Source organism: Chiloscyllium punctatum, chromosome 15 (assembly GCF_047496795.1).
Source record: "Chiloscyllium punctatum isolate Juve2018m chromosome 15, sChiPun1.3, whole genome shotgun sequence".
Lineage (NCBI taxonomy): Eukaryota > Metazoa > Chordata > Chondrichthyes > Orectolobiformes > Hemiscylliidae > Chiloscyllium > Chiloscyllium punctatum.
The window spans coordinates 2,104,906-2,125,893 of record NC_092753.1 but is presented as its reverse complement, the minus strand read 5'-3'; the positions used below and the strand labels follow the sequence as shown (position 1 = coordinate 2,125,893).

The following is a 20,988-nucleotide window of genomic DNA, read 5'->3' as shown; positions in this document are numbered from 1 at the left end:
AGAAGAACAGAACAACAGAAAAGCTGAATATCATTTAAATGGGGAAAGGGTGTGGAGAGCTGCAGTACAGAAGAATTTAGGAAACTTCAAGCATTAGTCACAAAAAACTAACATCCAAGTCCGGCAGATAATAGTGAAGGCAACAGTCGGTTGGCCTCAATTGCAAAAGGAATGGAGTATAAAAATAGGAAAGTCTTACTGAAACTATATAGACTACAGGCGTAATACTGTTGACAGTTTTGATCCCCTGATCTAAGCAAAGATATACTGATGTTGGAGGTGGTCCAGAGAAGGTTCACCACAGTGATCCTGGGCATAGAGATATCTTCTTATGAGGAGAGGTTGAGTTATTTGGGCTTGTACTCATTGGAGTTTAGACCAATTTATTGAAATATATAAGACTTTTTGGGAGCTTGATAGGTCGATGCGGAGTGGTTGTTTCTTCTTTTAGCAGAGTCGAGGACCAGTTAGCATAATTTCAAAACAAAAGGGTCGCACATTTAAGACTGAGATGAGGAAGCATTTCTTCTGTGAGTGGCAAGTAAGTGAAATTCTTCACTGCAGAGGGCTGTTGAGGCGGGGCAGTTTAGAATATTTGCTTTTGATTGGTGCCAACCCTTGAAATTAGCAAAGAAAACCAAAAGATTTAGGAAAGCTATCACAGCCAGCAAGAAGTTTATGATATGGCAAATGACCTGAACATAAGCTAGGACATATGAAAACAGATATAGTGCACTGTAAGTGTTGTGAGACACGTGCTGGGAAATAAAGTTACTTCTACTGACCGAGAAAAGATATGGAGAAGCATAAAAAAGATTGATGACCACCCCCACCCCCATCAAGGTTTGAAAGCACAAGGCTTATTTGATTGTGAAGGGTGTATGAGGAGAATAACCCAATTGTAGAGAGTTATGATGACAAAATGCAATGTTAGCTCCAATACAGTGAATATCCAGTACTTACAAATATTTCCACTGCCTAATATGGCCCTTTTGTTAAATCCATATATTGTGACCGCTCCAGTTTCAACTACTCCAATACTTTGCTGGTTGGCCTCACACCCTCCTCTCTCCATTAATTCTAAATTGTCTGAAACAGTTCCACACACATTCCGTCCTCTTTAAGCCCGGCTTACCTATCACTCCCAACCTACTTTGGAGTCTCTGAAAGCATTCCGTTTAACATCTGCCTCTTTAATCTATCCTTGCACACTTGGTCTCACCTTAATCCATCTCACAATCCCTCCCTATCCTATCAAACTCCCATCCTCAAACATTGAAACCCTGGCCTTTAATCAAATGCCTTCCTTAGTTCACATTGACTTGCAGATGCTAGAGCATACTGAGTCTTATTATTAGGAATTCATTTCCGAAACCACACCAATTGCCTCACTGCCACTAAAGAACCTCCTCAAAAACTGTGACTTTGACTCCTCTTTATCTACACTTTATTTATAATATTTTCAATTTGCCGATTGGGAATTATGTACTTTTCATTACAGGTTAAAGCTTTTCCTGGCAACAGATAATTGACTACTGGGAGAACAAAATTCTAATTAATTGCCTTTTCAAATTGTTTAATTAGGGGGATGTTCCTCTGGTCTTAGTAACCAAAGCAGTGTCAGTACTAAAGGCAGCACTATTAGAACCGTACACACTCCTTCCACAGCTCCTGCTCCACACACCTGCTGGGAGCTGCAGAGAATACACGTGACATGAGCATTTTCAAAATATCATCACTTCCCTAAAGGCTGCACAATAAGGGGAACACTATGTTCACGCTTTAATGGAGGCACATTCTCCCTTGTGAACCACCTCGACATTTTTACAAATTTCAATTCCTTCCTACCAAATCAAAACTGCTCCTGATTGATCTGACAACTTTCAGCCTGGCATCTTTCAGCCTGGCATGCTTTACCATCTTCCTGTTAGTTCAAGCAGCCACTTTTCCTCACATTCAGTTCACACTGGTATTATTTAACTCCCTTCATTTTTCACCTCTGAATTAACTCACACTGGCATTCAATTGTCCCTCTTATACTGTCCAAGTTGATTTCTCTTTCTTCTTCATACTGGCACCATCATTCCCTTTGCATACTGCTGCCCTTCATCCCTTCTTCACTATTCATGCTCTCATCCTTCACCCTCTCTTCATGTTAGAACCCTACAACACCTCTGCATGTTGGCACCTGACAGCCTCTCTGCATGTTGGCACACTACAGCCCCTCTGGACGTTGGCACCATACAACCCCTCTGCATGTTGGCACCCTCCAACCCTCTGGACGTTGGCACCATACAACCCCTCGGCATGTTGGCACCGTACAACCTTCCACATGCTGATACCCTACACCCCTCTGCATGTTGACACCCTGAAACCCCTCTACGTGTTGGTACCCTACAACCCCTCTGCATGTTGACACCATACAACCCCTCTGCATGTTGGCACACTACAGCCCCTCTGCATGTTGACACCCTAAAACCCCTCTGCATGTTGGCACCGTACAACCTTCCACATGCTGATACCCTACACCCCACTGCATGTTGACACCCTGAAACCCCTCTGCATGTTGGTAACCTACAACCCTCTGCATGTTGGCACCATACAACCCCTCAGCATGTTGACACCATACAACCCCTCTGCATGTTGGTACCCTACAACACCTCTGCATGTTGGCACCGTACAACCCCTCTGTATGTTGGCACTCTATAACCTTCTGCATGTTGGCACCCTACAACACCTCTGCATGTTGGCACCTACTACCTCTCTGCATGTTGGCACCCCACAGCCCCTCTGCATGTTGGCACACTACAACCCCTCTGCATGTTAGCACTCTATGGGTGTTCTGCATGAAGCATCTTTCATCCGTTCCACGTGCTTTTGCCCTTCATCCCCACCATACGCTGGCACTCTTTGTTCCCTCCATTTGTTGGCATCTTCATCTTCTCATCTTTGCACCCTTCATTCCCTCCTTATGATAGCACCATTCAACCCCTCTTTGTTGTTCATGTGACCACCCTTCATCCCTGTTCACACCTCCCTTACTGCGCTCAACCTGTCAAAGAGAAATGGATGACCATGTTGGTCATATTTAATTGGCTAATTGTTATTCCAATTTGTATTCTGTGCTTCATGATCATGTAATTTGGCAGGTCTGGTCGCAAATTTACCTGGCTCTGAGAATATTGGTCTCAGGCATGACCCAAACAAAAACATGGCATGTGGTCAAAAGTCACAATCTGCTCCACTTATTTTCTTAATGGAATCAGTTGGAGTGAATGACCAAACTATGCACATCACCTATCAGGAAATTACTCACAGTCCAAAATAAGTCACACTTCAGTAAGTTAATCAGCATCCACAATGTCTAACACATTAAAAAGACATTAACAGTGACCTTCAAACAAGCCAGACAAATAGGAGGTTGGAATTATGTACTGAGACTGGGGCATCCTTTTGCATATTTAGCTTTATACAATTCTGCATGATGATTTACCATAGTGTGCAGTCTCCTCTTTTTTAATCTCACTTCCTTGTAGTTGACTGGTCTGTCCATCTGGCTGCTTGATGGAACAAATGTTTTCCTTTTGCCTGATTGGAGCCCACAAGACTGATGAGTAATGATCCCAGCATGCCTATTGTCAGTGAGACGTTGCTCTTGGTAACCAGTGCTTTCAGGTTCCGCATCAGATAGATTGATTTCTCCAGTGCCGTGTTCCCTAGGGTTATTGCTTCTGGTACTTTTCACTGCAATAACAACAGCCTTTGTTAATGTTTTCATTATAAAAATCGGCAACACTTTATATTGCACAAATGCAGCATTCAGTTTCATTGATGTGCATAGTATCATTGGACCAAACTAGGCAAAGTATTAAGATGCATGTTTGTGGACTGGCACAAAACAGCTTGGGATTTACATCAAGGGTAATTATGGCAGGGGGCAACTAGAAATATTTTTGTGCATACAAAATGACAGGTGTAGAAATTCCAATCAAAATTATTGCAGTTTTAAATCACCATGTTTAATGTGGCATGTAGACTCTTCATGTAGAAGGCAACTCCGGTAGTTGCTGTTCTATATATTTGGAAATTTCATTATGAATACTTGGAATGCACAATGTTTTGGATGCTTTTTGTTACTTAGAGAAATTATCATGTAAAGATTTGCTGCATGGATCTTCAGCAGACTGGACATTTGCTAGCTGACACTGACGTCAATATAGTTACTAGAGTGGTCAGATGCCCGGTTTTGTGCTGCACAGTCCAGTTTCAGCTAGTCTGCTCACTGTCCGTACCAGATGGCTTGACATCCAGCAATTTGACCCTTACCTTAGCAAAGGGTCCTCTTTTGCCTCAAACAGGATATTTTACCTCATGCAGTGAAGTTAATGTTATCGTCCATAGCACACAGAATTTGGTGTGGTTACTGTGCCAGACACGTATTACTGCCAATTATTATGCACAATCGTTAAATTCATCAGCACACAAGTGCCTGGGCTTACATTAAGGTAATAGATCACATTAGATTTTCATAGATAGATTTTCATTAACCAATGGCATTAATGGATACGGTGTAAACATGGGCCTATGGGTTGTTCTAGAGATCAGCCACGGTCTCACTGAATAGCAGAATATGTTTGTGCAGCTAAATGTCTCTTTCTGATCCTTTGCTCTTGTGTTCTAACCTTTCTTCCAAATGAGGTCCTCTCCATTCTACAGTTTCTCCGCAATCTCTACATAGCCTTTGTCCTGGAGAGGATGATCACAACAAGCCAAATGGGCCGGAAGCAAATTAAGGTTGGTGACTGGAGTATAAATGTTAAACATTACTGTAAGCTAATAGGAGGCAGTATAGATCATCACTGTAAGTGATGTAATGTCACATGATCATGCTTTCTCTCTTGCAGCATCAAAGCAGGATGGAGTCCAGTCATAGGAAGAGATCTCTTCTCAATAAAGTTAATGTTTTCCTTACCTCAGCAGATTTGGTAAATATTCTTTAGCAGCACAGTGAGATGAAGAATATTATATGAGCAACTTATCTGCAGCTTGCCACGTGGTAAGGCATAGGGCCCTTGCTATGGAGTCAGGTGGAGTCCAGACAGCAACACAAGAGGCATCTCTCCCCAAGTTGAAGGTGAGCCCTTGTGGTCGCTTCATGCAGACCAATGTTTTCACTCCCACTTCCCTTGTTTCAGTGGCAGTGCTTTCACACACTGTGCTGAGTTGTAAAGTTGGAATCTACTGACTGTCCCTAAATAGATGGGCCTCTCGGAGCTAGCTTTGTAACTGGCTTCCTCAGAAAGGGTATGATGTTCAGCTCCTTGCCTTTTTAGGATCCTGACATTAGGATTAGCAATTCCAGTGTCAAAATGACGCTACCAGGAACTACTTCTAGCAGAAACCAACTCATGCAATGAAAGCAACTTCTCTCCCAACGTCTGCAAAACTAAAGAACTGATCATTGACTTCAGAAAGAAAGGAGAACATGCCCCTTATCTACATCAACAGAACTGAGATTGAGGGTGGAGAGGGTCAAGTTTCTCCGAGTGATGATAACTGGCAACCTGTCCTGGACTTCCCATGTAGGTGCGATGGTCAAGAAGGCACAGCCACACTGCATCTTCCTCAGGCAGCTCTGGAAATGTGGCCTGTCCATAAGGACCCTCACCACTTCTACAGATGCAACATAGAAAGCATACTGTCCAGCTACATAACAGCCTGGTATGGTAACTGCTCTGCCCAGGACCACGAGAAACTACAGAAGGTCGTGCGCACAGCCCAGACCATTTCAGAAACTAACCTCCCATGCATGGACTCCATTTATACAGCTTGGTGCCGCAGAAAGGCTGCCAACATCATCAAAGAACCATCACAGCCCGGTAATTATCTCCTACAACCTTTACTGTCAGGCAGAAGATACAGAAGTTTGAACACATGCACCAGCAAGTTCAGGAACAGCTTCTTCTCTGCAGTTATTAGATTGATGAATAGACTCTCTGGTCTCAGATAATGCTGATTTTGCTAATGTTGATCTTGCCCAGTGCATGCCCTGTGCAATGTAACCTTTCTGCCTCTAAGTTTTTTTTACAACCTCTGGTCTGTATATGCTTGCTTACTGTGATCTGCCTATGCTGCTCAAAAACAAGAGCCTTTCACTGTACTTTGGTGCACGTGACAATCAATCAATCAATTGTCTCTTTTGTGATGCAAATTGGTGAACTGCTGACATCTAGAGGCTCAAACCAGTACTGCATTTGGCTCCTTCCCTGCCCCCTCCAGTTGGCAGTGAATGACTAAGTGAGAGTTCTATTTTCATGAAATGAGGATGTTTGTTGGTGGTTTTGAACACTGAATTCTATAGTTCTGTTGACATTTCAACTGAAAATTTGCAACTCTGTTACTCACCATGGCCTGACCCTGGAAAGCAAAGAGGTTATTTTGGAAAATCACCAGCTAGATGCTGGTTAATTCACCTTTACAGACTCTTACATTGTTATAATTTAGCCATTAATAAATCACCCATTAGGGATGAAGAACTTCAGTGACGCTGACGTTCTTCTTGCAGAAGACAACATTGAGAGGAGATGTTTCACCATATCCTAAAATCCACAAGGGATCGGCATGCAGCACACATGGAGACGATGTTCCTAATGACAGATAAACTAAGATCTAGATGGCACAAGATGATTGACACAGAAGCAATGTCGACATGAGATATGAACCTTCCACACAGCGGCTCATTAGGAATTGGAATGCACTGTGTAGTGGTGTTCAACTGAAACATTCGAGAGGGGACTGGATTATTACCTGAAAAGATAGAATGTACATGACTTCAGGGAGTGGCACCAGACAGCCAGCTCAGATACAGTAAGCTGAATGGCTTCCATCTGTGGTGTAACCGTTTTATGCTTTTTGTCACTGATCTGTATATTTTTGACAGATCTTTTTATAGGAAATGTACTTTCCTATTTAATTGAACATAGGAGTGTGCACTGCACAACATTTGTAGCCCTGTATTTCACAGTGAATGTAAAATGGGTGTGCTGGGATTCCAGCAATGCTGGAACTGGAGCTCAAAATTAGAGTCTGGACTCCATGGTGCTATATATAATATATAGCTGATAAGTGTGAATCTCCTCTCGAGATCTACGACTTTTCCACCCTCTCCCCTCACCTAAGGCATGCTGACCCTCAGGTTAAACCAGTTCTTTCTCTCTCTCTAATGAGAGAGCAGCCCTATGGTCCAGTAGAATTATAGTAACTTCAGCTTTCACTGCAACAAACAATCAGTCTGCAACAAAATGCAATAGAATACAAGTGACACAAGCTAATAGGGAGCTGCTGGGTAGGCCTAGCTTTTGACCAACTGTAGTTTCTCTCAAAGATAGTGACCACCGTTGCTGAGGAAGTGAATTAGTTGTTACAGCTGAGTCAAGGAATATACAGGAAGAAAGAGTGAGCACATCAGTCTGATGTACTGAGCAGTAAAGCCACAAAGAAAACTCCAAGATAAAGTCCAAAAATTGCTTCATAATGCAGGCTATTGTTCGGGCTGAGAATATAATAGTTCATCTCAACTTGGAATGAAATATAAATAAATCACCACTTTTTCAGCGTCTGGGTGTATACAAGGCCCATTAATGTGGCTAGGAAGTACATGAGAATATATTCCACATTTTCTTTAAGATTTGAAAGAGGCCTACTGTACTAAACTGTTAATCAAAAGTTATTATGTGATAAATAAAAAACAGCTAAAGCAACCAATCTTAGAGATGCCATCTTCCAAGGCTAATACAAGCTTCTTGATGTACAAAGCCAAAGACTAAACAGAATAATGCAGATGATAATGATAGAACTAAAGTATTGCTTCTTCCTCCTTATATCCCTGATCCATTTAAGATGTAAGCCAACCTTTTATTAGCCTTTTTAGCTGGCGTTTGTACTTGTGATGAACAGAGTGATTGATGTATTATAACACTCAAAACCTTTTATCCTTCCACATTTCCTAATCTTTCTCAATTAAAAATAAAACTGTTGTTCTTGGAATTAAATGAATGATCTTATTCTTCCCCACATTGAATTCTGTCTGTCGTAGTTTTACCAATTCATTTTATCTGTCAGCATTTTTTTGCAGCTTCCTGCTTCCATCTACACTCTCAATATATCTGCAAGCACGTCCAAACAACTCTATTTCTTTATTCAAATCACTGATATGTTTGGAGAAAAGCTGAAGTTCCAATACTGATCCTTGGAAAACATCATTTCTCATCCAACAATCAGAGAACGTTCCATTTATCCCAATCTCTGAATCTTACTTCCAAGGACATTATTAATCCCACATTACAAGTGAACCATAAATTCCATGTACTTTTACATTGCCTGATAATTTGTTTAAAGTTAAAAATCACACAACATCAGGTTATAGTCCAACAGGTTTAATTGGAAGCACTAGCTTTCGGGGTGTCGCTCCTTCATCAGGTGGTTGTGAAGTACACAATTGTAAGGCACAGAATTTATAGCAAAAATTTACAGTGTGATGTAACTGAAATTATACATCGAAAAATACCTTGATTGTCTGTTGAGTCTTTCATCTGTTCGAATACCATGATAGTTTCACTTCTTTCATGTGTAATTGTCTTGCTAACACCAATTGTTACAGTTAACCTGAGAATGCAACTTTTAAAAAAAGTTTTGTGATTTACACATGAAAGAAGTGAAACTATCATGGTATTCGAACAGATGAAAGACTCAACAGACAACCAAGGTATTTTTCAATGTATAATTTCAGTTACTTCACACTGTAAATTTTTGCAATAAATTCTGTGCCTTACAATTGAGCCCTCCACAACCACCTGATGAAGGAGCAGCGCTCCGAAAGCTAGTGTGCTTCCAATTAAACCTGTTGGACTATAACCTGGTGTTGTGTGATTTTTAACTTTGTACAACCCAGTCCAACACCAGCATCTCCAAATCATAACTAATAATTTGTGTGGAATTTAATTAAATGTTTTCCAGAAGTCGATATAGACAACATCCGTAGACACTTGTGCCCGTGACCTCCTCAGGATAATCAAATGTATTCCTCAGATGTCATCCCATCACTATAAGTATACAAAGTCTCTCTTTCATCAACTGATACTTGTTCCACTGCTTTGTCACAGCATAGATGTCAGTAACTTCCCTACAAACAAAACTTAGTTTATTTGTTTTTCCCTTCTTCTCATCTTAGAGAATGGAATAGCATTTGTAACTTAACAATCCAAAAGTCACAATTTCCAATCTCAAGAGCTTTGGAAATGATGATGCATTTCTGAAATTTGGTCACCCTATTTCTTACAAAACCAAGGATGTGGAGATTTGTACGTACCATCCTAGTTATTTACTCATACTAAATTGACTAAAGGACACTCTCCCTGCCTTAATATTTTTCCATTGTACCACCATTTTAGCTCTTTTCTTTTACATCCTGAAAACAGATACAGTTGCAGATTTACCCGCGCTCTCTCAATAATATGCCTCTGTTTACCCACACCCTCTCTCAGTGAGGACCAAATCCATGAGTTTTGGCTGTGTTTAATTTCAGTTCTATTTTTTTTCCCAGCCCCTTAAGTGGTTCCCTAACACTTTGCTGTGCTGTTTGCTGTCTATGCTCTCAGCCACGTAGAGCCCCATGCTCAGCAATCCCTGCCTAAACTCCTCTGCTTCTACCTCACCTCTCTTCCTGTCAAACTCCATTCTAACACCAGGCCCTGAACCTTTTATCACCCATCTGATATCTTCTCTGACTCAGTTATCCATATACCTCTGTGGAGAGTCTTAGAATAGTTTTCTGTATTAAAAGAGCAAGTTGTTATTATTGCTTCCCAGTTAGCTCCAGTCTTAAACGTATTCCTCTGCAGATTGGAGCCTCCTTCAATTATCCATAGGATGTACAATTCCCCACATCCATGGTTTTAAAAGAAATAGAGTTACCAAATTACAGAAACGCATCATCATTTCCAAAGCTTTAGACTGTTCTATAGTATGGCTGTTGGAAAAGGATAAGGGACGCTCCCTGCTCTGCCCCACTGCAGGTGCACCTCTTACTGATGACAGTTCTGTTAAAGGAAGAACTCAAACCCATCTCGTCCTCCCAGTTGGAGAACATGCAAATGCAGGATTCTAAAGCTAGAAATAAGTAAATTTGGAATAAAATATGAAGCTGGCAGGTAACACTGTTTCCCTGCAAATGTTGTGAATTGGAGTTAATCTTACAATTACTCCAGTTCCCAACATACTGAGAACCAGGGTATACAGGGCAGATTACACCATGATACTGCCTATGGGTGAAATAAAGGATGAAATTTGCAGAAGGCTCCCCAAAGTCTGGCAAATCACTAAATGGTGAGGAAAGAAAAGAGTTAAAGCTGATGGAGTTAAAAACACTTTATCTATTTTCATCATTCACATGTTAACATTTATAAATGCTAAATGTCTGGGAAAACATTGGGTGAGAAAGTGAAAGAGGGAAATTATTGTTGACAGTGTTAATTTGGAGTTAAAGTCAATCACAAGAGAGCCATTTTAAGCATCTGGATGATATACCTGCCAGCAATTTGTATCATTTCTTGCACATTGAACGTGTGATTTGGATTCAGGATTCAAAGTAGAAAAGGAGGTTGTGAGGTGACTTACAGTATACTAGAGTTGCCAAGCATCTCCTGTGTTCATCGTGTACTTGTGAAGTTGAGGGAACGTCAGTAAGTGAAAGTGGTTGCTGAGGAATTCCCACACTATGAATGTCAACTACTTCTGCTCCATCAAAAATCAGTGCTTCGACCTCTTCTTCTGTTTTCACTGGAAGGAAAAGGTTTGGAAACAGTCACTTCAAGTATTTTTAAACTAGAACAAGTTCAATGCTGTCAATCAGGGCTCGCAATATATGAAGTATTACAGCATTTATCATAAAACACGACAGTGTCCTTGCACTAAATGCTGGGCTTTTCTAACTAAAAATAATTATCCCATTGGATGCTGTGAATCAGTATTAGGATTTGACCCTTAAAGAACATATGCCATGAATAAAGGCACAAGCAATGATGGGTGTTACACCAGGTCTTTGTCACCAATGTGGCAAACAGGGAGTTAAAAACCCCTCAAGTTGGACAAATCATGTGCATGAAAATAGAAAACAAAAATCACACCCGGCTCATCTGAGAAATATTTATGGGGCAGAATAAAGTCATCTTGACTGTACACCTGCCTGTTTCACAGTTGAAGCAAGTCGGACCCTGCTGTATCTCACTTTTAGTTGCCAAACAAAAGAGCACACCTACCATCTCTCCCCTCCAACCGAAGAGACAGATTTATTTCGCTTGAGTGCTTGAGGCCATTTTGTGAAAGAATCACATTTCTCAATCCAGAAAAATCACCTCTCACGTAAATTTGATTGAACTACTGTGAGCAGCAGGAATTTCTCGAAGTTAACACAGCTGACAGCAACCATTTTTGCATATATTTTGTGCGGGTTCTTGTATTAGTGCTTTAAGATCAGTGTCACTTTAAGAGCTTGATATGCTAATAAGCCAAGCACCAGGATGTAAACCGCATGATGAAATGCCATGAGCAGTCCAGCAGGAAGCAATCTAGTAGGAGATCGCATACATAATCATCCATAACTTATAAGTTGTAGCTTAAGCCGTTAATAAACTTCTCTGAGCTTTTCAACTAATCTGAATTCATGCTACTCAACATGTATTACTTACCGTTAGCACACAGAAACACAACATGGTGTGCAGCCCTGGTGATTTTTATTTCCCGAAACAAGGCAATGGCAAAAACTTGAAGATGTTACAAAAGACCTCAGACTGAACAATGCAGTTGAAATTAAATCTGCACTGGGACCACAAGAAAAGAAAACCATAAAAAGGAAATGAGTACTTGATTTGTAATGAGGGGAAAATAACCCTGTACTGCGACCAAAAACAGCATGGTGCAGAGTAGAAAGGAAACAAATCTTAGATGGGGATGCATCAGAAAGATGACTTGGAAGGCCAAATAACTGGATTTACACTTTTTAAACAAAGGATGGAGCTATGTATTTCAGATTGAACTCTGGCAGAACTAGATAATCAGTGAAAATAAAGATAGCCATTGAAAGCGAAAATTGCACAGAGTCAACAATCCAGAATCAACATGTAGACCAGACAGATCCTGCTACTCTACGGGAAACGCTGGGAAAGAAGCTTTGTATAAATGTAAACTTTAAAATTCAGAATCGCGAGCTAATGTCTTACAGACAACAGCCTTCTAGAATCAGTTGGCCGGTTTCTCAGTAGGTCCCGTGACAAATCTGTGACTTTTCAGAGGTTGTGCTGTCTGAGTGGAGAATGGAGCTGATTATAACTTCAGCGCCCAGTGATCCTGTCCCGAAAGGAGCCTCGGGAGAAAGAAAGGTCATGACCTTCACACTTTACTTACAGAGAGCACAAAAATGAAGCCATTATAACAACACATGCGGGCTTAAGATGGTAGTGGTGCAATAGCCAGGGTTCAGAATGTTGTGCTGTCTACAAAGCTGCAGTCCAAGTCATTCAGTGCAAAAGGATGGTAGGCCCAGTTATACAAGGAGTGTCATCTCAAAGATGTACTGAGAGACTGTAATAGGACACAATACAACAAAAAGCATGTCCAGCTTGCCAGAAGAAACACCAAGCAGTTCTCCCAAAACCTATAGAAATGCATGCTGGTAAGGTAAGGTAAAGATCCGGACTGACCAAAGTGAAAATCCAGCATGGAAGAACCTTCGTCCAAAAGGTAAGCTGGCTTTTCAAATTCAGAATGTGACATATCTGTGTGGACAAAGAAGCTTTGCCACTATGAATATCAGGTGCCTGAAAAATTTGACCATACTTGACCAAAGTTTACAGGTTAGAGAGTGCAAACATCCTGTTAATCCAAATCCTGAAGGATATTAACTTGGATCACTGGATGTCAATGAAACAAATTGCAAAAGCAAAATTAACTGTAATTGACAGCCTTTGTGTTGGGGTTTAAATTTCAGCTAAGGCAATTCTGCACAGAAACCACAAGTGTTTTACCTGCTGGATTTAACTAGTATAACAATGGCAGGATCAGCAGCAGTGCCTATATCTCAAAATTGTGATCAATCACAAGATCACCAAAATACCAACTGCAACAGAAAAGACTGAAAGTATTCACATTGAGTCAGTCGCGGGCTTACAACATTTGTCCTCAGGCATATTCAACGGGGCATAGGAAAGTTGAAGCATGACACTATACTAAACCTCAGAGAAGATGCAATTCTACCTTTGTTCCTCCCAGAAAATGCAGCACCCACACAAGAGAAGCTTAAAAGTGTGCTGGACGATCTGGAACATGACGGTATTATCTGGTGTACACAGGCTGAAGCAGCTGCATTTCATATGTGCTGAAGAAACACAATCAGGGTATTTTTAGATCCAGGACATCTGAACATTTCTCTAAAGAGATGCCTACACAGAATTCCAAGGGTAGAGAAATGAGTCCCAAGTTTACAGGAGCTAAAATCTGCTCCAAGCTGGATGCCGGTTGCAGTTCACTCGGCAAAGAAAATTCAAGAAATCATTGCATTTATAACATCACGGAATATATTGCTTCCAGCAGCCATCTTTCGGTCAATGTCAAAGATGACCTGTTCCAGCTACATCGGTGGAGAATTAAAAATAAATTCCTGGAAGTGTCGTATTACCGATAATAGGTAAACCCAATTAAGATCATAGCTGGAATCACCACTCCCTGACGACATCCAATCCCAAAACATTCAAATATATGCAAACCGCTGACAAGTGCACCACCTGGACTACAATAACCTCTGGGTAAACTACAGGGATATGACTTCGATGTCTGCTACAAGCCTGGTACCAAAGTACCTATATGGGCGAATCTGGTAGCAGTGGAGACTATGTTTCAAAGAAAAATTAGGCCAACCCTAATAAGCCAAACATGATCACCAATGTCAACATCGATGTGAGCTATAGCAGTGAGTAAGGAGTCAGTGACTCGGTCTTGAGTCCAGGTTCTCCAAAAAATAGGACAAACATCTTGAAAAAACGAGGCAGAATGAAGATGATACATGACCAATTGACTATGAAGACACAATGCTGAGTGGAACAACATTCAGGAGAAACAGAAACTGAAACCAACTTGGGGAACTATTCAAAACTCCAAATGCACACAAACACACAAAAATTAGCTTGAATAATGAAGACGTGGGAGACCAGTAGGATACAATCATCATGCTAACAACAAGATTCCACTACAACTAGAAATCAAGAAACACCCAAGTGTGGAGTCTAAATTTCTGGAACATTACATCATTACAAGATCCAGAAGGATTGTCAAACCACTTATATGTTATACAGACTCTTAAATCTTCCAATTCTTGCTTGTGCACAAATCGTTTTGCAGTTACCCTAAAGCATATGTATTTTTACTCTTTGCTTGGAGAAAGAAACAACTTCTTGAGTTGAGGCTCTTTGATGGCAGGTGACAACAGGCCAAACAAATCAGAGGCAGGGTCAAGGCACAAATAATAATCACCAGTGCCAACAGCGATATGAGCTATAGCAGTGGGTAAGGAGTCAGTGAGTCTCTCTTGAGTAGCAGAGTCCAAATGACCAAAATTAAACTAACCTTGTAAGCATCTGTTTGATAAAGTGCAGCGTTTTTACCTTGAATTATAAGTGCTCCAGTAGAACTAAACCCTGATAATTATAACCGGTTTACTAAAGAATGCTTCCATTGGTTGTTTATTTGGAAAAACTGCTGATAAAACTAGTAGTCTGACTAGTTATTCACTCATGATTTGAATCAAATCTGAACACAGGGCAAGAGAATGCACAAATCTTTATTTCCAAGTGCCACCTTCCCCCTCCCCAAAACATGCTGTTGCCTCTGGTTAGCATTTGGTCAGAGACTGTCCACATTTAGTGTATTATCAGATAAATGAGGCAAGTTTTACACTGAATCATTTTGTCACCTTGATGTAAACATTTCTCCTGGTAAGCCTCCCATTCTTTATGCTCTTTTGTCACTACAGCATTCAATTGTAATTGTTTTACAATAAAGGAAACTGTAAAGATAAAGGATAATGTTATAAAATATCACTCAAAAAGACTTGCAGTAGCTCATGAAATTTCTAAAGCAAACCTCGTGCATTGGCCTACTTAATTAACTCAAGTCAAAATGATAGTGGAAAATAAGAAACTATTTTCATCTATACTAGCCTCAGTCAGTCAGGGGATATAGACATCTCTCTATTCACTGAAATGCTTTATGCCACTGCCATTTCTCCCTTCCATTTTCCAATTGTTCCATTCTTCTGAGCTGGCCTGTTCTTCTCTGATTTCACCTCCTGTTGTCACCAGCAGCAGGATCCTTGCATTGCCTCTTCTCCAGTGATCACATTTCACAACGTTCTACTTCTTCAGCTGAAAGCTTGTGAGATACTGAGCCTCCGATATTCCTGTGGTTCATTTCCCTGGGTCTTCCCATAGTTTAGCAAATTCTCAGCTGGTTCACTAGAGATATGTTTCAAAAGCTCTCTTTCCATCAAACCTTCTGTCTCCCACACCGATTCAGTGCAGTGCTTCGTATCGGAGATTTAACAAATTGCTTTTTCAAGCAGTGGCCAATTTGGATTTTATTCAGCTATACAGCAGCCAATTGCTCACCCTGTTTTGATATCAGTGATGCTATCCTGAAATCTATGCTTGCACTAACTGGGGAAGGTGTTTAGGCCAAGTCGTTAATCACAGAGGACCAACTGTTATGACTTTATTTTCTTTGAAAGTCTTTTGCTTCTGTATTTGTCCTAGCAAATATATCCATGTTTATAGGCTCAAACACGAGAGGTATCTTTTATCCTCCTAGAGGCAAATTTCCCTAATCCTTGGCATAATGGAACCTCTTTGAATCCAATGAGCAGGAATTACACTGCAAAGTCTCTACTTGGCGGCAAGGTGCCTTCCTGAGGTAGCAAAGATACGATGGTCCGGATTTGTGGTTATATAGTCAGACAGCACGGAAACAGACCCTAGTCCAATTTGCTCATGCCAATCAGGTGTTCCAAACTAAACTATTCCCATTTGCCTGCATTTAGTTCATATTCCTCTAAACTTTTCCTGTCCATGTATCTGTCTAAATATCTTTTAAATGTTGTAATTGTACCCACCTTTACCATTTCTTCTGGCAGCTCATTCCATACATGCACCACCCTCTGTGTGAACAAATTGTCCCTCAGGACCCTTTGAAGTCTTCCCCTCTCACCTTATACCCTCTAGCTTTGGACTCCCTACATTTGACTGTTAACCATATTTATGCCCCTCATAATTTTATAAACCTCTATAAGGTCACCCCTCAGTCTCCAACATTCCAGGGAAAAATGTCTCAGCATATCCAGCCTCTCCCGATCACTCAAACCCTCCAGTCCTGGCAACTTCCTTGTAAACATTTTCTGCACTCTTTCTTGTTTAACAACATCCTTCCTATAGCAGAATGACCAGAATTGAATGCAGTATTCCAAAACAAGCCTCACCAATGTCTTGTACAGCTGCAACATGATGTCCCAACTCTTATACTCAATGCTCTGACCAATGAAGGCAAGCATGCTAAATGTTTTCTTCACTACCCTGATGACCTGTGATGCCATGTTTAAGGAACTATGTACCTGCACATCTAGGACTCTGATCGACAACACTCCCCAGATCCCTACCAGTAAGTGTGTAAGTCCTGCCTTGGTTTGCCTTTGCAAAATACAACACCTCACATTTATCTAAATTAAACTCCATCTGCAACTTCTCAGCCCATTGGACCATCTGATCAAAATCTTTTTGTATCTTAGATAAGTATCTTCATTTTTCACTGTACCATCAATTTCAGTGTCATCCCCAAAGTTACTAACCATTCCTCCTGTATTCACATCCAAGTCATTGATATAAAGGATAACCAACTGTGGACTTGGAACTGATCCTTGCGGCACACCACTGGTCAAAAGTTTCCAGTCTGAAAAGCAACCTCTACCACCACCTCTGTCTTCTCCCATCAAGCCAGTTTTGTATCTAACTGGCTATCTCTCCCTGGATCTCCTGTGATTTAACCTTACTAACCAGTCTAGTATGAAGAACCTTGTTGAAGGCCTTGCTAAAGTCCACACAGACAACATCTACTGATTTGCCTTCATCAATCTTCTTGGTAACTTCTTAAAAAAACCGAAATTTGTGAGACACAATTTCTCATGCACAAACCCACGCTGACCATCCCAAATCAGTCTTTGCCTTACCAAATGCATGGAAACCTATCTCTCCAATGACTGATGTTAGACTCACAGATCTATAGTTCCCTAGTTTCTCCTTGCAGCCTTTCTTAAACATTGGGACAACATTAGTCAACCTCCAGTCTTCTGTCACTTCACCCATGGCTGTCGATGATGGAAGTATTTCTGCCAGGGGCCCTTCAATTTCTTCCTTAGCTTCGCACCATGTTCTGGGATACATCTGATCAGGTCCCAGTGATTTATCTACGTTTATGTATTTTAAGACCTTCAGCATTTCCTCTTTTGTAATGTGGACACTTTTCAAGACATCAATATTTATTTCCCCAATTTCCCTAACTTACATGTCTTTTTCCACAGCAAATATTGAGACAAAATATTTGTTTAGTATCTCACCCAACTCCTGTGTTTCCACAGAAAGACAGTCTCATTGATCTTTATGGGGTCCTATTCTTGCCCAGGTAACTCTTTTGCCCTTAATGTATTTGTAGAATCTCTTAGGATTCTCCCAAACCTTATTTTTTAAAGCTATCTCATGTCCCCTCCTGCACCCTCCTGGTTTCCCTCTTAAGTGTAAGCCTGCTCTTCCTATAATCCTCCAGGGATTCACTTGAACCTAGCTGTCTACCTGACATATGTCTCCTCCTTTTTCTTGACCAGAGCTTCAATATCTCTAGTCATCCAGCATTCAGTACACCTTCCAGCTTACACCTTCACATACAGAACCCTCCTTCATTACATTTGTCCACTAAATGTTCATGGCTTCTGTGGAGCTACTTAAGGTCATTAGGATTCTGATACAGTAGGGAATATTCTACAGGAGATCTGGGACACTTTGAATAGAGCAAACAACAGCAACTTGCTTCAATGCCTTGTGTTCGGCTACAAAACAATGGTGTTCAAAAGCTCTTCATCAGGAAGAGCTTATGTTTGAAACGTCATCTCTCCTGCTCCTCGGATGTTGCCCGACCTGCTGTGCTTTTCAAGCACCACACTTTTTGACTATGATCACCAGCATCTGCAGTTGCTCACTTTCTCCTACAAAACACTGGTGAAAGACCTGTTCTGTTTCAAGCAGACTTGAAGCTGGAACACGCAAGTCAGAACAGTTATTTCAATTTCAATTCATAAGCAGAACATGAAATAACGAGTTGAAAAGAAAGATGATACCAAGAGCGAAAGTGATAGAAATAAAATTTTAGCTTTTGTAAAAATCTTAATCCCAAATCATTCTTTCCTGCCACCATTCTGACTGCCACTGATCAGATGGGATGTGGAATTAAATCCCTATGCTACCAATAATGGTGTTGCTTCAAAACCCCCATGGTCACTTGTGAAGATGAAGTGACGGAAACTTACACTCAATATTTTTCTCACAATAAATGATTTCAGAAATGGTGTTTGTGGGACCTCACTGTATGACAACACACCACTGTGTTTGACTGATTCACTGTATGTGCTTGACTACAAAACAATGATGACTACACTTCAAAGGTAACTCCTCGGCTCTAAAGCATTTTGGGAAATCAGGAGGACATGAAATAGAAGTTACGAGAATACAAGTTCGTTTTTTCTTTGCACATGTAAAAGTACATACTGCACAACATCTAGTTAACAATGAATTAGCTTGAAGTTATAGTATTGCTCCTGATTCAATCTATTCACATTTGGTACTAAATGAATCATGATTCATTAAAAAAATTACAATGATTTATTAGCAAATGATTCAGCTAATTTAGTAGTTGATTAATTTTGTTTATTGCAGAGTAATGCAGAACCATAGCTTTTGGGGGAAAAATATTTGTTTTTGGTTTGGTATTCACACATTGATACAGGTTGCATTTTTGTTAAAACTAACACCACTGACATATGGCAGAAACACAACGAAGTTTCCTTTTCAAAACAATATCATTATCTAAACAGAATAAGCGTTGTCAGGTAGAATTTCCCATTAGAAATGTGTTTGAAAAGTTACGCCCAAAATTCCACTTTTACATGTTCCCACTGCATCAATGCCTATTTACTGACAAAACTCCCACCGATTTTATTATCATACGCTGAAACAAAAATATTAAAATAAACATCTTGGAGGTTGCCACTGATGATGTTACCTAGCCAGGTAATGAAACGTCTGGATATCAAATCTACAGCTCTGAGAGCAAACCTACACCCTAAACATCTTGAATTCAGCAGAAACAGTCAAAAGGCAAATAAACCTTCAAATTCACACAATCAATTTCTTCTTCTCAGCAAGAATCTTAAGATATCAAGCTCATTTATAATCATTACCACCGCAGGTTAGACACTGCAAGTTCCTAAACATGTTACGGATGGAAACTTCTTTTCCAATGGAAAATCATTTTGATGCCATAAAAATACATTCAAAGAATCTGATGATTTGGTGTTTGTATCATTGAGAATTTAAGTTTAAAAAGTCTGGGTTTAATCTCCTTTTGAGACATGCACATTTGCAGGAAGTTGCAGATTGATGACATTGGGTATTTGCTTTAAAACACAGTTGAACTGTCTCTGGCTACGAAACAGGCAGGAAATTTCGCTGTGAAGTGTACTTATACCCAGCTTTGCTTTCTATTACTATTTTACTATCATACAGAATAAAGGTCCACAGCTTTATTGCTATTTGAAAATGAACTATTCTACCTTTGTGATCAGTCTGTCTAAGGCGATGTTCCACTCCTGCAGAATCCTAGCATAATTTGGCTATCTTTAAACAATGATTGCAGTTAAGCAGAATATTCACAAAAGAAAATATGTGGAACCCGTTTTACAATTCAGAATCTCTGCTTTGATCATTGATTCCTGCCACAGACCAAGACTCGATGTTCACCTGAACAGTACACCAATTGTATGACCATATCTCAATATAAAACCTATTGAAACAAGATAGAGGCATTCAAAACACAATTTTGATCACTTTGGTTGTGTTCTTCTAAAATAAATCAATACTTTTCCTTCTGTGTCACTTTTAATGAATCATAAATGTTTTGCATGTAAATGTATTCACAGAATTGTGAAACTATTACACAAATAAAAGGATCTGAGTTTACTTCTCTATTTTCATCCATTTTTGTACCTTCCTCTAGGTCTGCACTAAGAAACGCTGGGAGAATGCTCCTCGAGTCAGTGCCTGTGGTCACCCAGCAGGGAAAATGATTTAAGTGGCAGATGGTCATGACCTATTTATTCCACCCTGCAAAAAGGAAATGCTTTGGTTGTAGACAGTGATTAATTTACCCTCCTGGGCGAGAATCTGCTAATTTTGCCCGAGAGAAATAAATGTAAACAGCCTCAAATGGAGGTAATGTAGCAACTATGAAACCCAGCTCACAGACTGATTTGTTAAGATGGAAACACTTCCTTTTGCGGCCCAGATTGTCACTTTTGCACAGTCCACTGCAATGCCACCATCACTGCTGCTCCACAGGGTGAAGCCAGTGTCCACAACATTCTGGAAGCAAGTCTAAAGAAATAAAGAAGTCTGGAGCTTATCTCAGGCAGGTTGCCATGGTAACGACTGCTCTCCCCTTGCTTCCTTTGAAAATGCATCCCTTACAACACATCTGAAGGAGTCTTCAATGTAAGTTTGCTTTACTGCAGAGGTAGACTTTTGGGACCTGTCTCCTTGCCCCCGCTCCCAACTGGGCAAGGTGATGGCA

The 20,988-nt window shown here is 40.4% G+C and overlaps 1 protein-coding gene across 1 annotated transcript in view; it reads right to left on the bottom strand.

Moving 5' to 3' along the window:
• Positions 1–20,988, bottom strand: part of LOC140485979 (uncharacterized) — a 113,825-nt gene that overhangs the window by 72,702 nt on the left and 20,135 nt on the right. The window contains exons 2-3 of the mRNA XM_072584455.1: positions 10,675–10,836; positions 3,494–3,744 (exon numbers count right to left, since the gene is read on the bottom strand). Of these exons, the coding sequence (XP_072440556.1) occupies positions 3,494–3,744; positions 10,675–10,836 (413 nt within the window). The remainder of the gene's footprint in view (positions 1–3,493; positions 3,745–10,674; positions 10,837–20,988) is intronic.